The sequence below is a fragment of the Drosophila serrata genome, unplaced genomic scaffold (genome assembly GCF_035046125.1).
Source record: "Drosophila serrata isolate PLE 108 unplaced genomic scaffold, ASM3504612v1 contig_272, whole genome shotgun sequence".
Taxonomy (NCBI): Eukaryota; Metazoa; Arthropoda; class Insecta; order Diptera; family Drosophilidae; genus Drosophila; species Drosophila serrata.
This window is the reverse complement of record NW_028257170.1, coordinates 2,914,999-2,938,011: the sequence shown is the minus strand read 5'-3', so window position 1 is coordinate 2,938,011 and position 23,013 is coordinate 2,914,999. Positions and strand designations below refer to the sequence as shown.

The window sequence follows — 23,013 nt, the reverse complement described above, 5'->3', positions numbered from 1 at the left end:
GGCTGGCCAGCCCCGAGATTTTGAATTGCTTTTCAATGGTTTTCCATTGTACTTGGGCATTGTTCCCACTGTCGACATACGACAAATTGCTTAACTTCTCGCAAAAAGAGACAGGACACTCGAGAGGATATTTAGCAAACGTCATCATTCCAGAGGAGTAAGAGCCCGGTTAATCCCCCAAATTCCAGTGAGAATAGAAAATAGAGCAGCCCAGAAAACAGCTTACCATCTGTAATCCCGAAATTCCCAACAAAAACGTTTTTGTCTGGTAAGGTGTCACCTTGTCCCGATGCCTGTCTGGTGGTGGTGCTGCTCCCATTCATGCGGAGGATTCCCTTATCCGCCTGTCGATCACACAATAATGGGCCAACCGAGGGTATTATGTGTGGGAGAGTCTTTGTCTGGCGATGCCAAATGATTTTCGCACCTTTTCGATGAAAAATTGAGTCTTGCTTGGGTGTTACGCGTAGCCAGCAAATGGATATTTATAGGTATATGTCAGAGCAATCCAATTAATATTAGTTTGTAAACACTTTAAATATTAAAGTACTAATAAATTAGATGGAATTTAAACATAGCTGAATAATCTTACAAAATCAAACACAGTTTAGTCTATGTCTTCCATTACAAACATAAATAAAACCCAGCTTAAAATTATAGTTTACTATGATTAATTGAAAACTCTTTAATTTAAACTGTAAGACATTTATTTACTTAAATTTATAGTAATATATCCCATTTATTTTTTTATTTCTTGTCCTTAGCTTATAAGCAAAGTTGACAAAAATATTTAAAGATACATCCAGCTGACAATCCAATTTATAATAATCTTTTGTTGCCGCCAAATCAATCAATGCCTTGCCAGTTTCCTTCATTAATTTCAAACATATGCCGTGATACTTTGTGGAAAACAATTTCCACAGATAATTGGGTGGGCAGTCTGAGTGACTATGAGTAGTCCAATTTCCTCCACCCATTCCATTGCCGTGTAAGATGATCCTTCATTGGCAACCACACTAGCTCATTATTCTCATTAATGAAAGCTTCGCTGATGCTTCCCTCTCCACGCAGCCAATAAATAACATAAATACAACTCCTTTTTCCACTCCAACTATTTGTAAATTTACAAGGTGACTGCATGAATATGAATGTATAATAATTGATGGGAGTGTTTACCTTTTGAATGCGACACTTCCATTGAAAATGAAAACTTAACTGGAAATGCAAACTGAAGCCCTTTTGATGGCAATCATTCTTGTAGATCAGTTTTACATTTTATTTTTATTTTTTTCTAAATATAATACCTTGAGTTCCAGGAAAATCTGTCTGGGTTGGTATGGATATAAGGTGAAAGGATGTTGATAAGATAACATCAGAGAAAATCCATTCATAAGTTGGTTTTACTGAAGGTACCTGAAATCGAAGGTTATCCTGATGTTCAAAGTCCTAAAATCAGTTAAGATAAAAGCAAAGTGTTACTTCTAATTTGCAGTTTGCATTTCCTGTAATTTATTTAGAACACCCTTAGATTTTAACTTATTAAGTCTAGAAATAAATAAAGCTGCAATAAATATCAAATATATGCTGAAATATATTTAATCTTTATTAAATTATCCAACCAAATCGTTATCTCTCAAAGCTATATCTATAGTTTGTGTAAAATTAAACCAACATTAAGTTTGTTTAAAAATCTGTTGCATTCTTTAAATAAACAACAAAAATGGGTGTTTTTTTTCTAGCGCCTTCATTAACCCAAAATTGTACAAATTGAATACTCTTGGGACACAATTAGTGTACGTTTATTTTTTGAAAATTTTTTATTTTGGACATATGCTTTTCCCCTGGCCGCAAAATGAGCAAATAAATCATAAATGTTGCATTCAACGTAATTGAGCGCCGCACCAACCCTTAAGTTGAAGGGTCCTTCAAAGCCGGGAGGGGGTGTGTGTGTGTGTCACCATGACTACAATTCTGTGAAACAAGAAAAACAATGTAATCCGATCTGGATTTTGGAATGTGCGTAATGTTGTGCGTGGAGATGGAGACGGTCGTAGCTGAGAGAACTTGTTGAATTTTTAGGGGTTGTAATGGCTCCGCCCCTGCAGGAATAATTGAAATTGAAACATCAGGGATGGAGGATTTTGAAAATAAAACAAATTTCTACTGGAAATATTAGATTTTAAGGAAAAAGGGAGCATTTTTTTTGCGATAGATTAAGTTAATAACATAATTTTTCATTTAAAGTTTAAAGCCTTAAAGTTTCTTATTATTTATTAATTAGACTTAGACTTCCAGAAGTTTGTTTTCTCTAACACTTTCTCTTTCCCTCTGACTCTTACTTTCAATCCCAAATATGAGCTCCCTCTCTCTCTCTCTCTCTCCCTAAATAGATCGCTGCCTCTAGCTCCCGCTCTGTCCCTATGCCTATGTCCATCGCTCACTCACTCTCCCACCATCTCTTTCTCTTGATACATCTATCTCTCTCTCTCCCAGTATACCTCACGCACTCTGCTCTTCCGCCTATAAATAGAGGCGCGCTTCTTGCCGCTGCCTCAGTCTGTCGCAGCTTCCGTCTCGTTCTGATCTCTAGTGATAGTGATTGCTCCTTGCTCCAATGATATGACGTGGCCATCTTAATCCATCTGGATCACCTGGAGTAGTCCCGTTTCCCTGGAACTGGAAGAAGCCCAATTGGAATTTACCAACGATGACTTCCAGCCTTGGAGAGGCCAACTGTGCGTCCTATTTATGGGTAAGTCTCAGTGAATCCTTTCCGTAGTTAACTTCCTTTGAGATTAAAACTAGTTTGATAATAGATTTTATATTTTTAATAACATAACAGTCAGAAATCAACATGAATAAACTATAAAGAACTAAAATAACTAATTAAGTATTAATAAACTAGAAAAATTAACAATTTAAGAATGAAAACTATAATCAAACATCTTTGGATATTCGCTTTATCTGACGGTAGTTGACATCCGCCAATCGAATACTATTACCCACTGTGGCCAAGGGTTTCATAAAGTTATTGATAGTCTCAGCCACCGGCTCTAGGATATCCCGGATAGAGCACAAAACATTATACAAAAATATCAAGGGAGGCTGCAGGTAACCATTAAAAATCATGGTCAGTAATGGCTTCACCAGGTAATCCGAGGTCATGTGCAGGAGTCCCACAATCAGAGTGTTTATCAGGGAGTATAGCACAAAGCGATAGCTCTGCAAGATGAAGGCCACCACAAAGGCCACGGCGATGTGCAGCAGACCGAACAGCTCCGCCCAGAAATGGGTGGCATATGTGGTGGCCCGATCCGCCAGGATGATTGAATTTATCTTGGGATGTGTGTCCGTGGTGCTGAGATACTCGGCGCAGCCGTGCTCGAAGGGATAGATGCCGATGCAGGTGTGCCGGGTGGCCTCCTTGCGATTCCACTGCGGCTCCGGCAAGTCATCGATAATGGCCTTCTGCTGGCTGTGACACTTGCACATCTGGTCCAGCGACTGGATGAGGCGGCCCAGCAGTCCCACCTTCGGCACCTTCGGCGACGTTTTGTGGGGCTTGGAGCGCTCCTTCAAATTTGGAGCAGATCGTTTTGGCACAGTCAAATGGGGACGCTTCTTGTTGTAGCGCTGGAACTCGATCCTTTGGGGCTTACCCTTCGACAGCTGAAGCAGACTCTTCTCCGGCTCCGCGTGCATCTCGTACAGCGTTCGTGGGGAACTGGAGCTACAGGCCACCGTAATTTCGGACATATCTTCGCCATTGTCGGTCTTGAAAATGCTATATTGTGTGCCTGCATGTTGATACACATCCGAGTCACTGGATGAGTTCATCCGGGGCAGTATCTTCTTCAGCGGGGACTGCATCTTCGCCGTCACGCCCACATGATTCATTTTAATCAGATTCGACTTGGAGGTGGAGCCATTGGGATCTGTTGTCTCGGACATTGGTTTTTCGGGTTCCTTAAGGTTTTGTTTTAAGTTTTCTCTCGATTCTAACTGACAACTGAGGGGGATATGGAATGGCCTTAGATACATTTTAAAGCTTACCACCTGAGTTGGAACACGCATCGAAACAATAATCTCTATGACAGTATGAGTGTTATTTAGTTTTATACCCTTGATATTTCAACCCTACTACTACTATATGATATTTTCCTTTAACAACTTGAATCGATTCTTAATTATTATTGATTATTGATTGCACACCATTAATGATACACGGACAAGTAATTAAGGGTTTAAACTTGGGTAACAACTTTGTTATAATAAATCTTTGCAATTGCAGTTCGAACTCTTACCAGCGCCGCATGCACCTCAATGCCTTAATTAATTTACATATTTCAGTTAAAAATTAAAAATAAATAAAAATAAATTTAAAAATTCCATAAAATGAGAAATAAGTTATTGAGTTAACTTACTAGAAAAAAATAATAAAATATATATATTATATATTATTACATATGTTTACAGTTTTACATTCACCGTTTTGCATTTTCCTATATGATATAGTAGGCCGTTTTTCATAAAATTTAACTCAAATTGTAGAATAATATAAAATGGCCCCATATTTAAAATTTAATGAAAATCTGTTAAAAACTGAAAAAGTTATAATTATTTAATTTTCTTAAAATTTTCCGATCGTTCGTTCCTAATGCAGCTATATATATGGATGTATATATAAAGTCCACCGATTCGCCATGCTCCGACTTATATACTAGTAAAATTATATAGAAGAATAACTTCATAGTTTTCTTCAAATAGTTTGCTCTTGAATTTGTTCCAAAACAAATTTCGCACATACATATGATTCCCAACTGGTTCTAAAATCCCCGGAACGAAGTGACTCCTGCTGGCCAAGTTTTAGAAATGTGTTGTGTTACAAAAGTTGCAAGTCATTGTTTATTAGTGTTCAAAGTTAGTAACCTTCTGGTCATAGATACTTACTGATCATACTTTCTTACTGGTCATAGATATTTACTGATCGTACTGCTTATAGTTACTTAGTGCTCATAGTTAATTACTGATCATAGATACTTACTATTCAGAGTTACTTACTGATAATAGCAACTTAATGTTCATAGAAGCTTACTGATCATTGTTAATTACTGGTCATAGATATTTACTGTTCAGAGGTACGTCAAATGCATTGTTGTGTGTTCTTTACTAAATTAACATTTAAATACAGCACTAAATCGTTTAAGAATCCAAATGAGGTGTATGAACCGTTGGAAACGACATAGATGACAATTCTACAGTTTATTTACATTTCCGTTAAGTTTTGATTTGGCGCGCGTTCTGACTTTACCGACGCTTGAATTTTACGTGAATTGCTTACGTTTTTAATGTGACCAGCTACCGTGGATGAGATATTTCCTTTTTTAGACGAATTAGAGAATTTTGAACGGTAGGTAAATCGAACAGCGGGAGATACGGCCACATTCAATACCGAACCGGATAAAAAAAAACCAACTGTAATTACTTTTTGGAGACTATTAATTACTTCATCTCGAAAAGCACCCCCCGCTCTAGCCAATCCATAAAATCACATTTGCCGCAATGCTGTCCTCCGCGTGGCGCAGTGTGTCCACCTCGGTGGAAACCCAGTTGACGGCCGCTTACTTTCGAGGTTCGTCCAGCAGTCTGCGATTGGGCCTGCGGCTGGTGGCGGCTCCTCCGACGCCTTCGCTCTCTGGTGCCGGGTCCACGCAAAGGCGATTTCTGGCTGTGCCCGTCTGTCCAAGTCTCGTCAAGCGTAATCTATCCATGTATATGTGTTTAATCTAATCTTTCGATGGCGGCTCGCCATTTGTGTTTTTATCGTATCTTGTCTTGTTTTGCCCTGTTCGAGTGACCTTTCCATATGTCAACTGACTGGTAAATCATTCTCGTTTTAGTCCAAAAACTAAGGAAAGTCGGCTTGAGAGGCATGCACAGCACTTTGGAAGATGTAAAGCTTGCGGGCATGGACATTAAGATCCTGCCGGCACTGCAGGACAACTACATGTACCTTATCGTGGACCAGAAGACGCGAGAGGCTGCTGTAGTAGATCCCGTTGACCCGGAGCTGGTGATCAAGACCGTGCAGGAGGCACAGGTTACTCTAAACAAGGTGCTGACCACCCATCACCACTGGGACCATGCCGGCGGCAACGAGAAGCTCGTGAAGCTATGGGCCCAGGCGCTGGATGTGTACGGCGGTGATGACCGCATCGGCGCCTTAAACCACAAGGTGAAACAGGACGACACTTTCACCATTGGCAGCCTGAATGTGACGTGCCTATCAACGCCGTGTCACACCACCGGACATATTTGCTACCACGTCACGGCAGCCGATGGCAGCAGCGGCGAGGGAGCCGTCTTCACCGGCGATACCCTGTTCCAGGGCGGCTGTGGTCGCTTCTTTGAAGGCACGCCCGAGGAGATGTACGAAGCGTTGTGCACCAAGCTCTCGGCTCTGCCGGACAGCACAAAGGTCTTTTGCGGACACGAGTATACGCTGCAGAACATGAGCTTCGCCCGGCACGTGGAGCCAGACAACGCGGTCATCCAGGAGCGTATTGAGTGGGCCAAGCACCGTCGTGCCTCTCAGGATCCCACCGTTCCCTCAACCATTGGCGAGGAGAAGTCCTGGAACCCGTTCATGCGTGTCCATGAGTCCACGGTGCAGAAACATGCAGGCGGCGCCACTGATCCCATTGTGACCATGGGAAAGCTGCGCAAGGAGAAGGATACATTCAAGGCTTGAGCATTTCCCCTTGGTCCCTATTTTTTTTTTTTTGTTCTTTAAGAACTTTTAATGCATGTGATTTAAAATTGGAATTAATAGTAAATAAAATTGATGGTATATGAAGTTGGTTACGCTTGTAACATTGTCTGGGAGCAATTTACTCGTTCGTAGCATAGCCATGGGCAGCTTGTAAACATTCCTCCTTCTGAGAATACAGCTTAAATGAAATGGCACCCCAATATTTATAATATTTTCATATATTTTAAGCAATCGCTGCCCCTCCTCCACTCTTGGCTTTCCGCTGGTTAATCTCTTTAATTTTCTTAAATGAGTAGGCGATCTTCAATGCTTCCGAAAATTGGCAATCAATTTGAAAAAATCGGTGTGACCGCCCGGTTTTTATTCATAAGTTGAAATTCGCTCAAGAACGCTTGGCGTTACCAGACTTTGCTAAACATTCACACAGAACGATAACTAGTGCCACTCACAACAAAACGCCGATCGCGAAACGACGCTCTCCAGCCATTCACACAGAAGCCGCGGCGTCGTATTTTAAAAGCAACCAACACTAAGAGCACAAAAACATGAATAAAACAAATCGCAGGAGTTCCGTGAGTGCTTTCAAGAACTTAAAACAATCGAGCGTTGTTACTTACGTTGAAAATGTTCCATTTTGCAGCTGCGGAAGGCGCCGAACAATGAGGAGGACACTACCACGACTGCGATTCGGATCAAGCGCCGCATCAGCTTCAGTGGAAAAAAGTCCGTGAGGTGAGTGTTGGCCTATAGGAATCCCTGCGAAGTCCCATTTATAATGTTCCAATGCATTGCTCCAGGGAATTTGTAAACACAGAGGAGCCCAAGAACTGGAATCACTCGTATGAGGTATCCGATCACCTCAGCGCTGAGGACAACTCTGGATCAGGATCGGGAACAGGAGCAGGTTCACAAGCGTTAAATGGTGAGGACAAGGAAAACATCTCTTTGCCGGCGACCAGCGTCTGCGAACGCACCCACATAGACATTACGTTGAATCTGCAGACCAGCGTGGATGTGACCCTTTTGCCCTGCGAATTGTCAAGGAAAAAGCACAAGCCCCTAGGCGCAGTCCGGGACTCGCTGGTTCTTACGCAGGAGGAGCGGCAGGGGCTGCAGGACACCCTCTACGATCACCGGATTATGGACAAGACCCTCGATGTGATGTCTGGATCTTTGGTGGCCAGGCTGCAAAAGTCATTCCTCCACAATACGAATGGCGGAGATCTGCCACCCATCAGTCAACGAGAGAGCAGCATACATACCACAGCTAATTGTATGAGTGATTCCTTTATGGACATCACACCACTTGCTCCTACTCCCATTGATTCTGTGCCCACTGCTCCTGCTTCCCAGCTTTCCATACAACAGAGTAATATGCAGCTGGAAACCGAGGACATTGGGCTGGAAATGTTTAATGACCATCACAATATGATGGCCAACGAAAAGGAGAACATATGCCCGGCACAGAAATCACTTTTCATGGAGCTGGAGGAGGAGGAGCCGGTAAAGAAGGTCAAGAACAAGACTCAACATGAAAACGTGGATATATCCTTTGATTCTTCTTTAAATGGTGAGTTTATTCTTTACCAATTATTTCAATATAAACATTTAAATATGTACAATTTAAATCAGAACGCATTTTTTATATGTACAGTTGGTACAGATGCATTACTAGGAGATTCAATCTAGCCATGTCCATATATTCTCTTCGTTTTGCCTAAAATTGGTTTGAAACATTTATTTTTCCCATTGCCTAATGATTTATTTATAAATTATACCTTCTTTAAACTTATTTTTATTTACCTTTTCCGTGAAACTTACTATGGCTTTGTCGTTTACGTCATTAGCAAAAAACTAATAATTAAACCAGCTTACTTTATATTGGAAATAATGTTCCTATAAAGGCTAAAACTGTTAATTGGTTAACGAACAAATATAGTTCTGTTTATTTAAAAGATTTAAATATGTTTTAAGCATTTAACACTGTAATACCCATGAATATAATTCTTTTTATTTTACAGTTTTGCCGGACAGGGACCCCTTACCCCCGTGCAATATATCCTTTGAGAGCGCCAGCAGCGGCAACAGCACCATCAACTTTAAGGACGAATCCGTGTTAGTGCCCCTCGACATGATATCGGGTAAGCGCATCAGCAAAAAGATCAACTTGCGTCAACTTAACGATGAACTGGAGGCGGGCAAGATTCAGCTCTTTCCAAATGGCCCCAAGACACCCACGACGGATCGCAAGGCCCAGATGAAACGTTACTGGCATGGCCTGGGCCTGGAGGGAATGGAGACGGAGGAGGAGTGTCCGACGCGGGACATCAAGAGCAGCATCAAGCCACGAGCAATGCTGAATTTTAGTGAAAGCATGGCCATGTCCCCGCCTCCAATAGCTCCCCCTACAAAGGAGATCAGGAATAAAGCAAAAGATAAAGTGAAGGATAAGGAGGACAAGAATAAATATCGTCTATCACAAGCGGATGAGATAATGCTAAATAACACAAACTTCTTGGCTCACGCCAGATTAGGGGATGAAACGCAGTCGAGAAATACTTCCAAGAACTCTACGAGACGAGAGACCACCTACGACTATTCTGAGTTGGATTTGGAGCGTCCAGTAAGCAGGCAGGACTTTCATCATCCCATGCCCAGCTTTAGAGCTCGGCAGAGTATTCATCATCCTGAAGATATGGATGCGGATCAGTCAGTATCATTCTCTGTGATTCCTGCCGTAAAAACCACTGACTCTGAAATGGATGCGGATCAATTAGGATCATTCGTTGCAATTCCTGCTGTGAAAACCACAACTCGTCCTCCGACTCGACGCACTATTCTTAAACCTGTAGAAATGGATGTTGATCAGTCCTTAGTATCATTGTCTACGATTCCTGCCGTAAACAAAGCAGCTTCTACTCTGCCTGATGGAATGGATGCTGATCAATCAGTATCTTTCTCTGCAGTTTCTGCTGTGAAATCCACAGCTCGTCCTCCGCCTCGACGCACTATTCATCAACCTGTAGAAATGGAAGCGGATCAGTCATTAATAACAATTCCTGTCGTGAAAACCATGGCTCCTCCTCCGCCTCGACGCACTATTCATCAACCTGTAGAAATTGAGGCTGATCAGTCATTATTATTATTGTCTACGCTTCCTGCCGGGGAAACCACAGCTCCTCCGCCTCGACGTACTATTCATCATCTCGTGGAAATGGAGGCGGATAAGTCAGTGTCTTTCTCTGCAATTCCTGCCGTGAAAACCACAGCTTCTTCGCCGCATCATGATCAGGAGGTCACGGATTTGCGGCGAGCGAAAGAGGCCAGGGAGGAAGCTACAGCTCCAGCTTATGCCCGCATAAAAACTAAACGTCGAGAGACTCTCCTAATGCAGGTGAGCATGGAAGAAGAGATCACCGTACCGTACACGGAACTAGACTCTGCTTCCTTGCAAAAGAATAATTCCAAACCGAGGCACACACTTCATCTAGCAGAGGACCTGGAAAATGAAAATGTAGTAAACCCAGGCCAGGAGATACCTTTGAAAACCTCAACGCCGCCGCAGAAACCATTAAAATCAAGACAAAATGTTGTGCTAGACGAACCCATCGAAGAGGATCTTGACTTTAGCATTAAAGATCCAACAGATGACCTGCAAATGGCTACTAAATCAAGGCAAACACTTGACATGGAAGAGGAGGAGAGGCACCCAAATACCAAAGAGCCATTAAGTCAATACCCCTCGCACAAATCCAGAAAAACGATCATCTTGTCGGAAGCCATAGAAGAGGATAACAGCATTCTACAACCAAGAGATCCATCACTTTTAAAGTACAAAGCCTTGGAGACAACTCATCGTCCAAGGACAAGACAAACTCTTTTAATGAATGAACCCTTGGAGGAAGATCAGCCTGCTGCTTTTAAGTCGCACATTCCAATTCGAGAGCCATCACGTTTAAAGGCTAGAAATACTATTCTTGCGGCAGAGCCGATCCTTGAGGATTTAGGTTGCAATTCAGCAGAGAAACAACCAACATCCGAATCGATGAGCAAGGAAATCCACTTGGGCAAGCCTGAGGAAATGGAGCAGGATATGGATTTGGAAAGTCCAGCCAGCAGCAGGCATATAGAAAGCGACGTCCGCGCTGATTCTTATCAACTCTTAAAACCTAGAAAAACTATCATAAAACCGGAACCCATAGAGGAGGATTATATAGTTCCACATTCAAGGGAACAATCGGTGCCAAAGCTTCACCCCTATTCAGAGGAACCCATTGAAGAGGAGGTGCTATCGAATATTCAAGACTCAGCAAATCCATACCAGTTATCTAAGCCTAGAAAAACCATCATAAAATCAGAACCCATTGAAGAGGAACTTTCACTTTTAAATTACAATGCCACCGATTCGTCTTCGGTTCCATATCGACAGCAAAAGTCAAGACAAACTCTTTTAAAAGCTGAGCCAATTGAGGAAGATCTGGAAATTGCATTTAAACCAAACCATATACCCTCCCAAGAGGAGGAACCACGTCCCAGCTCTAGAAATACCATTCTAGTGGCTGAGCAGATTTTTGACGATTTAAGTCTTAAATCAAGAAATAAACCTGTATCGTTGGACTATCAAAGTCCTCAGGAGACGATGCCGAAGCCAGATACCCAGGTAATCACTCCAATGCACCATCCCAGATTGACATCAATATACAGAGATTTGGGTAACTTTACGCCCGGTATGTCGCTAACCGAGTTCGAGGATCAGGAGGAGATGTGCAAGACACCACTGCCCAAGCCAAAGCTTAGACAACGCTCCATTTACCACCCTGCAAAGATGGACACCTCTGCGTTTGGGACACCGGTAAGCCAGGCAAATCACAAGCGCCTCCCTAAACATCTCACACCCAATCTGCCAGAGTCGAAAAAGCGACACACCCAGCTCTTTGCCAATTGCCAAATGGAAATGGACATGGAAATGGAGGTCGATATGGAGGATGGTGCCTGTGAAGGAAAAAAAATCGCAATGGAGGCGGAGGCAGAGGCACATAAGTTCCTTCCTAGCTTCAGGATCGACCACTTCGATGAGACGGTGCAGCCAGTGAGGGACTATCACGCTGCACTGACTCAGCTGGGGCAAGTGAGCTCCCTAGATGATGTCCTGCAGTTGCCGCAGCCATCAGAACTGGAGGAGAAACCAATCACCATTTCGGATGTGAGCACCTACTTCCTGAAAGAGGCACAGGAGGAGCAGCGCAAGTCTTGTAACAGAGAAAGTGCCTCCTCCGCCGATCGGACCTTCAAAAGCTATGCCGTTGCCCACACCAAGTTTATTAATCTCTCTGGCGACACCACGATTTTTGCCGGCGCAATAGATGTGGATGTGGATGATGCGGAGGAGGAGGAAGCGGAGCAGGAAGAGATGCAGCCACAAAATCAGATAGACAACGAGCAAATAAGCCTGGTTTCCACGCTGGCCGAGGAAACCGTCGAAAACGAAGAGGTCGAGGAGCCATATCACAAACCTGAGCTCTGCCAGGCCCAAATAACTCCCCTTGTTATTGCTGGGAGCAGTGCCTCCTGCAGAAAGTGCGGCAACTGCAATCGTTCCTTGAGTGAAACAAGGCGAAGCACCGATTCCTTTGTGCTGCCCCAAATAAATCTCTTCGACTTCACCAAAGATCGTCAGCGACTGCACCGGCAGCGGCTGAAGCCCAGTTTTGAAGAGATGCAGAAGCACTGGCAGATGAAGAGTCAGGAAGTCGAAATGAACGAGTCCTTGGACGAGACGAGAGTAGAAGAGAGGCTATTCCATTGGGACAAAACAAAGCTAATGCAAAAGCTCAAGAGGTAATAATATAAACAGTTATATGTACAACTAAACTAAACCCTAAAATATCATCTCAATAGACCAAAATTAAGAAGAAATCATGACAAAGCCCCTGCCAAGTCGAGAGAATCCTTCTTCGATCGCCTGGACCGCTTGCTGGCCGACCAGCAGCCCAACTGGATCTTCGACTACCAGCTTAAGGTATCCCGGCAATTGATATTCTACCACCGCCTGCTGACCACATTTCGGATTGTGGTTAACTACAAGATGCTGGACGAGCACGACGAGTCAGCCATACGTGTGTGCTCCATTGCTGAAGAACAGGCGGTGACTGGCACCCCCCTTGAGCGATGGACAACGTTTGAGCACTACCTTAACTTTCAGCTCAGTCTCAAGATGCCACCGAATCTCACCGATGCACTCGGGGGCAGTGACGAGGAGTCTTTCCGAAAGTTTCTGCAACGCATCGATCAGATTGTTGTGGGGATCAAGCGGACGTTTCACAACCTGCTGACAGTACTCACGGCAACGAATTCAAGGCTTTTGAGGTGAGTTTATATTACTTTTTATAGAACTAAGGATCTGTAGTATAATTATTTATTTGTATTTTAGACAATCAAATCGCATCTTTGTGCGAAAGACCGTAGTTAAATGCATCGAGGACGAACCTCTTGTTCGATTTGAACGTACCAATTTCGTCGTCCAAATAGCCAATGTCGAGGAGATTTGTTTTACTGACATCCTGCAGCCGGAACTGTATCTGTTTAATGAAAACCTTCAGTTTATGCCAAAAGGAATTGCTTTCCTTGAAGCATTTCTGCCCAATCCAGAGCAATATCTTAAGACCTCGACTTAGGCATTCGTGTTTTTGTTTTTGGTTTTATCTTAAATGTTTTATAATGACTTGAATAAAATCTTTTAACACTAGTTTTAAATAAAATATTTGTTAAGGGTTAACATTTCTTTATAAGTCTCTCCTTATTCAATGTATTTGTAAATTGGGCTCATGTAGAAATAAAATAAATGAAAATAACTTAAATAATATGAATATATGTGTATATTACCAAGTTTTAAATACATTCAAATTAGATATATTTTATTTTTAACCTTTACCATAGTTACCTGTGGTGGAAAATCATAAATACATCGACGTTTTTTAAATGTTTACAAGTATATAATCATATAAGATAAATATTACATGCCAGAACTACCAGTGCTTGCTAAAATGTATGAGTTCCATTTCCCCATAATTATATCATTAAAAATTTTAAATTCAGTATGCAAATAAAAACTGGGCCATAAACCTTTCCGAATTGAAATTAAAATTTTCTGACTCAGTTTGTTTTTTTAATTGAGTTGTAAAAGTTATATATGTAAAAATGTAAAAAGAATTGGTGTTTTACATCCTATTGATGTTTTTCGCGAATATCGATAGCCATCGATGTATTTCCACTTGTCAATTTTATGGTATTTTCCTGATTCTGCTTGACAGCCAAGTTCGTGGTATTTTTCGATCGACCCGCGACGGTCACACTTGTCGTTCGCTAAGCAAAAAATTCCTTGACTCCCGATTTTCAACGCGATAAAACCTAAGAATATATCTGTTGCCATTATTATAAAGCCGTGCCGGAGTGGGGAAAATGTCTTGCGCGGCCACTCTCACGTCGGGCAAGGACTCTACGAACGCGGCGGCGGCCAACGGAGCACCTACAAACACGAACACGGGCACCCAGCAATCGACGGCTGTGGGTGTGGTAGTGAGCAGTGCAACGGGGGGCGGGGGCGTCAGCGGCGGCGGCGGTGTTGCGGCAGGAGGAGTTGCAAGTGGAAACACCTCCTCCACGACAGCGACAGCGGCAGCCGGCGGAGCAGGAGCAGCAAATTCAGCGGCAGCCGTCGCCAGGCGCTTCTCCATGGAGGGAGTGGGAGCGCGGGTGATCCGCGGACCGGACTGGAAGTGGAACAAACAGGTGAGGTCAAGTTTTGTGCTTTGGTTTTTAGTCGCCGCATCGCGGCGGCAGATCGTCAGCTCGGCGCAGCACTCGCCCCTGGGCAATTGACCGGATCAATTGCTTTAATTGTAAGAGTGCGCGAATCGATGACTAGGCTTCTGTCCAGCTTCTTGGCTCGTAACTGTCGCAGCCTGCTTCTGCACCATCTAAGGATCGCTGTATGTCTTAGTATGAGTCGCGAAGTGTAGTATGTCGAGGAGAAAGTGTGCAAAAATATATATAGGCCATGGTTATTAAGTGAATCGATAAAATGACCAGTTTTGGATATTTTCAATACATTTTAAAAATATTTCTTACAAGAAAGAAAAGAAAAGTGCAATTAGCAAGAAGTTCGCGAAGTGATTGATAAATAAATAAAAAGTATTTTACAATGAAATTAAGAAGTACATAGAATAATAATAATAATTAAAAGCTCTTATTTTATGTCATTTAAAAATAATAAAAAAAAAAACAATGCAGTCCTTGCTATATACTGTAAATACAGACACCTAATGGAAGCAAAGAAATATAAAGTGTATAGTAAACCAAAATACTCGTAAAAAAGAAAAATCAAAAATTATATTCAACCTTTGATTAAGTGTAACATTAACTGAGTCGCTTGGAAAGGGATATTATCCTATTATGCTATTTTATTAAATTTTAATGTTTATCTCTGTCAAAACATATATACAAATCCACATAATTATTTTATTTTAAGTGTAGTCCCAAACCTTTACTCATCAAATTAGTCATGTCTATCGCGAATTTTGCCAAACGATGTGTTTCTTACTTTTTATTTTTGTTTGATTAAGCTTTCATGTTTGGGCATCGTTTTTTAAACAGAAATTAAAAGAAAAGTTAATTAAATCAATTATTTAGAGTCTTGACTGTGGCCTAATTGCTATCTAGCTCAGGGAAATGCAGTCGGGGCCAAGCAATTTCTAATCGTTCTTGTTCCAACCAGTTTTCCCACTTATCCGACAAGGATGGGGCACCCATTTTCCATAGAAAGGAAAATGCTTTTGGTTTTAATTTCTTATGGCAAAACCAGACACTAGTGTTAAATTGCATGAAATATAAATTTTACAGCGAATATCCTCTATTTTTAACGATCGTTTGTAAGGCAGCTATATGATATAGTAGTCCGATTTTTTTTATTTTACACAAATTCTAGATTAATATTTAATGGCTATATCAAATTTGCAGAAAATTTTTTGAAAACTGGAAAAGTTATAATTTTTCTTGAAATTTTCCGGTCTTTCCTATGGCATCTATATATTATATATATGTATATATATAGTTCACCGATTCGCTATGCTTCGACTTATATACAAGTAAAATTATATAGAAGAATAAGTACATAGTTTCCTTAAAATAGCTTGCTCTTGAATTTGTTCCAAATCAAATTTCGCACATGCATATGATTCCCAACTGGTTCTAACATCCCCGGAACGAAGTGACTTCTACCGGACAAGTCTCAGAAATGTGTTGTGTTACAAAAGTTGCAAGTCATTGTTTATTAGTGTTCAAAGTTAGTAACTGATCATACGTGCTTAGTAATCATAGATACTTACTGTTTAGAGTTACTTACTGCTTATACTTAATTACTGCTCATAGTTAATTTTCCGATCGTTCCTATGGCAGCTATATATGTCTATATATAGTCCACCGATTTGCCATGCTTCGGCTTATATACTAGTAAAATTATATTGAAAAATAACTGCATAGTTTCCTTCAAATAGCTTAAATTTGTTCCAAAACAAATCTCGCACATCTGAGCTAATAATTCTCAACTGGTTCTAACATCCCCGGAACGAAGTGATTTCTACCGGCCAAGTCTTAGAAATGTGTTGTGTTACAAAAGTTGCAAGTCATTGTTTATTAGTGTTCAAAGTTAGTAACTGATCATACGTGCTTAGATGCTTAGATACTTACTGATCATAGTTACTTACTGCTCATAGATACTTACGGTTTAGAGTAACTTAATGTTCATAGAAGCTTACTGATCATAGTTAATTACTGGTCAGCCTTAATTACTGAGAATATTTCTATAAATCGTCTGATTGTTCCTATGTCAGCTATATATATGTATATATGGACTATATGTCCACCGATTCGCCATGCTCCGACTTATATACTAGTAAAATTATATAGAAGAATAACTCCATAGTTTTCTTCAAATAGCTTGCTCTTGAATTTGTTCCAAATCAAATTTCGCACATGCATATGATTCCCAACTGGTTCTAACATCCCCGGAACGAAGTGACTTCTGCCGGGCAAGTTTTAGAAATGTGTTGTGTTACAAAAGTTCCAAGTCATTCTTTATTAGTGTTCAAAGTTAGTAACTGATCATATACACTTACTGGTCATAGTTACTTACTGGTCTTAGTTACTTAATTTTCATTGATACTTACTGGTGATATTATTTAAAAGTAATCTTATTTTATTTAATATATACCGAGTTGAAATACAGAATGAACTCTTTAGAGCATTCAGTGTGCTCTCCTTAGAATCAAGCTCTTGAAATTGCGACTAAGCTGACCTCTTTCTTATCATACCTGTCTAAACCAGTTTTCCAAAGATCTTGCCAGGATGACACCGATTTCCACAGAAAGGAAAACGATTGAGCTAAAACAGTCAATGAATAAACACAATTGGCAAATAGTTTGATATAAAATGATTGCATTATCTTGACGTTTTTTTTAATCAACGATCGGTCTTAAAGAGATAAGCACTTTTTCAAAATTCTTAATGTTACAAAGTGCAATTTATTGTGATTAAGAAGATTGCATGAAATTCATTTGTATAAATAAAGAATACCATTATAAATATGAAGAATTCTGCTGGAAGATAACCTGTATCGGCTGTATTATCAGTTCTTTTTTCTGGCTTTATAAATCATTTTATACATTCCTTAAGGTATTCAAATCTTCGATGCTTCTTTAGCTATTTTCATGCCCCGCTTTTTTTACTCGTTCATCCCTTAGGGGAGATAACCACCGACGATCACTAGCGATTGCGTTGCCTACCTTAACACTTAGTTAGTTGCTATTATGATGCACTACAGCTTCTATTTTCGCATCCTAATCAGCGTGGGTCTCGGGTTTACGGAATTGCAAAAATCGAAAGATTAAGTGACTCACTAATTCCTTTATGTTCTCCTTCACAGGATGGCGGCGAAGGACACGTCGGCACCGTACGTAATTTTGAATCTGCAGAGGAAGTGGTTGTGGTATGGGACAACGGCACTGCGGCCAACTATAGGTGCGCTGGCGCCTACGATCTGAGGATCCTGGACAGCGCCCCCACGGGAGTCAAGCATGAGGGCACTATGTGCGACACCTGCCGCCAGCAGCCCATCTTTGGCATCCGCTGGAAGTGCGCTGAGTGCATCAACTACGACTTGTGCTCAATCTGCTACCACGGAGATAAGCATCATCTCAGACATCGATTCTATAGAATCACCACACCCGGAGGCGAGCGTACGATGCTGGAGCCGCGTCGCAAATCCAAGAAAGTTCTGGCCAGAGGCATATTTCCGGGAGCCCGAGTCGTGCGCGGCGTGGACTGGCAGTGGGAAGACCAAGACGGCGGCGTTGGACGGCGCGGTAAGGTAAACGAGATCCAGGATTGGTCTTCGGCCTCACCACGATCGGCTGCCTATGTGATCTGGGACAATGGCTCCAAGAATCTGTATCGTGTGGGCTTTGAGGGAATGGCCGATCTAAAGGTTGTCAACGATGCCAAAGGCAGTAATGTGTACCGCGATCACCTGCCGCTTCTGGGCGAGAATGGACCAGGAAAGGGGCCACATGGCTTTCAAATCGGCGACAAGGTAACAGTGGATCTGGACCTGGAAATTGTGCAATCCCTGCAGCACGGACATGGCGGCTGGACCGATGGCATGTTCGAGTGTCTGAGCAATGCGGGAATGGTGGTAGGCATCGACGAGGATCACGACATTGTGGTGGCCTACAATTCCGGTAACCGTTGGACCTTCAACCCAGCCGTCTTAACCAAGGTATCCTCGCCCACAACTGCTCCGCCCGAGTTCCAGGTGGGCGATATTGTTAAGATCTGTTCGGACGTCGAGAGCATCAAGATATTGCAGCGCGGACACGGCGAATGGGCGGATGCCATGCAGTTGACGCTGGGAAAGATTGGCAGAGTGCAGCAGGTGTATCACGACAACGACCTCAAGGTCGAAGTGGGCAACACATCGTGGACTTACAATCCCCTGGCCGTTTGCAAGGTGGCCTCTTCCACGGCCGCTGATGGGAGCTGTGCTCCGGTCATCCCAAGTGGTGAACGACTTTCAGCCATACTCAAGAAACTGTTCGAGCCGAATGTCTCTGGGGATGCCACCGAAGAGTTCGTCAAGGCGGCAGCCAATGGATTTGCGGTTAGTACAAATTGCGTTTGAATAATCCTTGGAAAATCAACATATTTAACATCTCTACTATTTCAGGCCCGCTGCGAAGAGTATCTGGCCGGCGCTGGCCAACCTTCCACATCTAGTGCCTCGCCCAATTCGGCTCCGGATGTCAATGTTAATGGCGTGTTTGCCGGGCACACAGCTCTGCAAGCTGCCAGCCAAAACGGACACATTGAGGTAATACAAGTGCTACTGCGCCATGCCGTTGACGTGGAGATTGAAGACAAGGATGGTGACAGGGCTGTGCACCACGCCGCCTTCGGCGATGAGGCGGCTGTAATAGAGATTCTGGCCAAGGCTGGCGCGGATTTGAATGCGAGAAATAAACGGAGGCAAACGTCGCTGCACATTGCCGTGAATAAGGGCCATTTGAATGTGGTGAAGACCCTGCTTACCTTGGGCTGCCATCCCAGCCTGCAGGACTCGGAGGGCGATACACCACTACACGATGCCATTTCCAAGGAGCACGACGAGATGCTCTCCCTGCTGCTGGACTTCGGGGCGGATATAACGCTGAACAACAACAATGGTTTCAATGCCCTGCACCATGCTGCCCTCAAGGGTAATCCCAGCGCCATGAAGATTCTGCTGACCAAGACGAATCGTCCCTGGATTGTGGAGGAGAAGAAGGACGATGGCTACACGGCTCTGCACCTGGCAGCGCTCAACAATCACGTAGAGATTGCCGAGCTGCTGGTGCACATGGGCAAAGCCAATATGGACAGACAAAATGTGAATCTGCAGACAGCTCTGCATCTGGCCGTGGAGCGTCAGCATGTCCAGATTGTCAAGCTGCTGGTACAGGATGGTGCCGATCTGAACATACCCGACAAGGACGGGGATACGCCGCTTCATGAAGCTCTTCGGCATCACACACTCTCGCAGCTAAAACAGCTCCAGGACGTGGAGGGATTCGGTAAACTTCTAATGGGGCTAAGGAATGCCAATAACAAGAAGGCATCAGCGTCAATTGCCTGCTTTTTGGCCGCCAACGGAGCCGATTTAACCCTCAAGAATCGCAAGCAGCAGACACCGTTGGATCTCTGTCCGGATCCCAATCTATGCAAGACCTTAGTCAAGTGCTATAATGAACGAAAAACGGATGACTCTGAGCTTCCGGGTAATGTGGCTGGAACCAGTTCGAATGCCAGGGCACGAGCTGCCAGTGGCGGTAACCTAAATCAATCCTCGTCCGCCAGCTTGCCACTGACCAGTGTGTCGGCTTCGTCAACCTTTGTCGCTGCAGGCGGCTCCTCCTCCGCCTTTGGCCTCAATGGAATCTCCAATGAAATGAGCCAATCTCTGCACGTGGATCCCCCGAAATCGTCGGCCAGTCTGGATGAATGTCTCGTCTGCTCTGATGCCAAGAGGGATACGGTTTTCAAGCCATGTGGCCATGTCAGTTGCTGTGAGACCTGCGCTCCCAGAGTGAAAAAGTGCCTTATTTGTCGCGAGACTGTCTCCTCCCGTGAGAAGATCGACGAGTGTTTGGTCTGCTCGGATCGGCGGGCAGCCGTCTTCTTCCGGCCTTGCGGCCACATGGTGGCCTGCGAGCATTGCAGTGCCCTAATGAAGAAATGCGTCCTCTGTCGCACCCAGATCGACGAGATGCTGTCGTTCAGTCTCTGTTGCGGCGGAATTGGACGACCGGAGAAGGTAACGGCGGCGGCAGCTGGAGGAGGTGTGGCCTTGCCGATGCCCGACGAAAGATTCATGGAAGCTGCGGCGGCAGCAGCAGCTTGTGCCAATGCCACCGGCCACAGTATGCCGATGAACAATACGGTGGTCACGCCGGTAGCCGGCAGCAGTAATCAGTTGAACAGTCAAAATAATCTGCTGGCAGCCGCCTCTTCGAATATGTCGAATCTTGCAGCAGCTGCAGCTGCTGGCAGCGTGATCGTGGCCCCATCCAATGTCAACAACTTCCAAATGGATGATGTGCAGAAGCTAAAGCAGCAGCTGCAGGACATTAAGGAGCAGGTGAGTGATTCGGCTAGTTTTCTGTAATGAAATGTAAATGATTTTAAATTTCCAGACTATGTGTCCTGTGTGCTTCGATCGCATCAAGAATATGGTCTTCCTGTGCGGCCATGGCACGTGCCAGATGTGCGGCGACCAGATCGAAGGGTGTCCCATTTGCCGCAAGACAGTGGAGAAGCGTATCCTGTTGTTCTGAAGCCCCCAATTGCCGCCGGCTGCTCATACATTCCGCGCACAGTCCTCTGCACAGCCCTCGAAGTATTAGGTTTATACACTTGGATATATACATAACGGATTTCACACACATATTTCTACACAATATCATATATATATAATTATATATCGTCGGTCTTATAAAGCAAAAAATATATTTTTAACGAATATTCAAAAACAAAGTTAGATGCTAAGCAGAAATACTTTTGCTCTTAGGCTCTTTGCCTATCAAGTCCTTTAGTATGTCTTTCTTAGCCTCGAAGTAGTCGCGGAACCAAAGAATATGATCTTTTTTCTCTTGGGCCGTCACATAGGGATTCTTGGAGAGACCGACACAGACAAGCTCCATGAAGTGGCGAATGGGGCCCTTGTTCGGACACCACCCTTCCAGGTGCTGTTCGAGAAAAATGTGCTCCGAGAAGTCCACGTTCACATCCTCGTCCGACCAGTCCTGCTCGTTGTCGATGGGAAAGCGCCAGACCTTGCCTTGGTCCGTCCACAGAACCATTTGCTCGAAGTAGTTGGCCGGCGGATGGGCAGCTTGCAGGCTCAGTTCTCGCTGACTCAGGTGCGACCAGGTGGTCAGGATGTCCTTGGAGATGGGCAGCTGTTTGGCGTCCTCCTTGAAGATTCCGAGCGGCTCGCCGCCATACAAATTGACGCTGCCCGTAAAGGATTCAGCCTCACGCTTAATATGCCTTTGCGGACGCTGCTGTTGGTGCCGATCCCTCGACTGCGACGTTGCCCGAGAGGCCAGCGAACGACGAACGTACTCCCCGCGAGTCTGCTCCAGCTGCTGCGGTTGCTGCCGACGATCGATCTTCATGCCTACAATCAACTCGCTGCCGGGAGGACAGCGAAAATGTAATTTATGTATTTATATATATATTTTTTTTTAATTATGCTCACCTTAGGTTCAGTTCCTTTTCGCTAGCTGGAGCTGCCGTAGCATCCGACGCCTGACCTTCACCCGACGTTGCTGGAACAGTTTCGCTGCCGTGTCCCAGGAGCTTGGCCAGCAGCTCTGACTCAGTCTGCTTCTTGTCGCTCTCACTGGTACCCAACATGCTGGCAATGTTCTTTGCTGCCGTTAGGACATTCTTGGAAGCTGCCTCCTGTTTCTGGGCCTCTCTGCGACGGCGAGTGGCATCGCCAGGACGTGGAAAGTCTGCTGCGGAAAGCTGATCTGTGGCCTGCATGGTGCCCAGCAGTCGGTTCAAGCGTTGGGCCGCCGTCTCCGCGGGCTTGTCCTTCTTCTTGGTGGGCTTCTCGTCGTCTGAGGAGGAGTAGCCATCGTCGTTTTTGGACTGTGAGGAGTAGCTGGCCAATCCCACGTTTTTGTAGGCAGCCGGCAGCAGGGAACTGGCAGAGAAAACGGGTAAGGTGAATTATTTTCTTGAGATTTAAGTATCCAGAGTTATAGCCTACCGAAAGCTCAATCTCTGAGCGTTGCGTAGAGTTAACATTCTAGACAATTTCTTTGATAAATTTAACTAGAAATAAAAACTAAATCGCTCGCGTAACAACAATTAGAAGTGCGCAAATCATCGATGAAAACATTGACCATCGATGTTTCTGTGCCGTCACTAAAAACTTAAATTTAGTCACTCCACAAAAAATCTAACCCTACCAACCATCGAAAAAAGCTAGAAACAGCCTAAAAATTTGATATTAGGTTAAAAATTAAGGCTAGAGTAGTGAAGCGATAATTTTATTTATTAAGACAGTTTATTAGTAAATTATTTGTGAAACCTTGTCAAATTCTTTCACTTTCGGGCTATCAACGGGGGCAAGCCGTCGTTCT

General features: G+C 43.6%; 5 protein-coding genes across 10 annotated transcripts; 3 read left to right on the top strand and 2 right to left on the bottom strand.

The window, feature by feature from the left end:
• Window positions 1–2,733: 2,733 nt before the first annotated feature.
• tzn (hydroxyacylglutathione hydrolase tenzing norgay) lies at window positions 2,734–6,856 on the top strand. Of its 5 annotated transcripts, none has more exons than XM_086834202.1 (2): window positions 2,734–2,752; window positions 5,901–6,856. In XM_086834202.1, exons 1-2 carry the CDS (start codon window positions 2,749–2,751, stop codon window positions 6,749–6,751), a joined length of 855 nt encoding a protein of 284 aa, XP_086690328.1. In that variant the 5' UTR covers window positions 2,734–2,748; the 3' UTR covers window positions 6,752–6,856. The 5 variants fall into 5 exon arrangements, with proteins under 5 accessions (XP_086690328.1, XP_020798805.1, XP_020798804.1 ...); XM_020943146.2 differs by lacking the exon at window positions 2,734–2,752 and adding an exon at window positions 5,387–5,477; XM_020943145.2 differs by lacking the exon at window positions 2,734–2,752 and adding an exon at window positions 5,413–5,632.
• Window positions 2,806–4,109, bottom strand: LOC110176731 (uncharacterized). Its single transcript, XM_020943175.2, has one exon. It carries the CDS (start codon window positions 4,072–4,074, stop codon window positions 2,938–2,940), a length of 1,137 nt encoding a protein of 378 aa, XP_020798834.2. The 5' UTR covers window positions 4,075–4,109; the 3' UTR covers window positions 2,806–2,937.
• A 26-nt stretch (window positions 6,857–6,882) lies between the features above and the next one.
• Spc105R (Spc105-related) lies at window positions 6,883–13,634 on the top strand. The gene is made up of 6 exons (XM_086834200.1): window positions 6,883–7,344; window positions 7,413–7,504; window positions 7,570–8,342; window positions 8,794–12,610; window positions 12,671–13,138; window positions 13,203–13,634. Exons 1-6 carry the CDS (start codon window positions 7,318–7,320, stop codon window positions 13,444–13,446), a joined length of 5,421 nt encoding a protein of 1,806 aa, XP_086690326.1. The 5' UTR covers window positions 6,883–7,317; the 3' UTR covers window positions 13,447–13,634.
• A 114-nt stretch (window positions 13,635–13,748) lies between these two features.
• mib1 (E3 ubiquitin-protein ligase mind bomb 1) lies at window positions 13,749–21,391 on the top strand. 2 transcript variants are annotated; one of them, XM_020943151.2, is made up of 4 exons: window positions 13,749–14,560; window positions 17,751–18,983; window positions 19,050–20,996; window positions 21,052–21,391. In XM_020943151.2, exons 1-4 carry the CDS (start codon window positions 14,231–14,233, stop codon window positions 21,190–21,192), a joined length of 3,651 nt encoding a protein of 1,216 aa, XP_020798810.1. In that variant the 5' UTR covers window positions 13,749–14,230; the 3' UTR covers window positions 21,193–21,391. The 2 variants fall into 2 exon arrangements, with proteins under 2 accessions (XP_020798810.1, XP_086690327.1); XM_086834201.1 differs by lacking the exon at window positions 13,749–14,560 and adding an exon at window positions 17,590–17,673.
• On the bottom strand, window positions 21,305–22,820 carry mRpS31 (mitochondrial ribosomal protein S31). Its single transcript, XM_020943152.2, has 3 exons — window positions 22,638–22,820; window positions 22,119–22,571; window positions 21,305–22,051 (listed from the first exon to the last, which is right to left on the bottom strand). The coding sequence occupies exons 1-3, from the start codon at window positions 22,673–22,675 to the stop codon at window positions 21,400–21,402; spliced, it is 1,143 nt and encodes a 380-aa protein (XP_020798811.2). The 5' UTR covers window positions 22,676–22,820; the 3' UTR covers window positions 21,305–21,399.
• Between the last annotated feature and the right edge of the window lie 193 nt (window positions 22,821–23,013).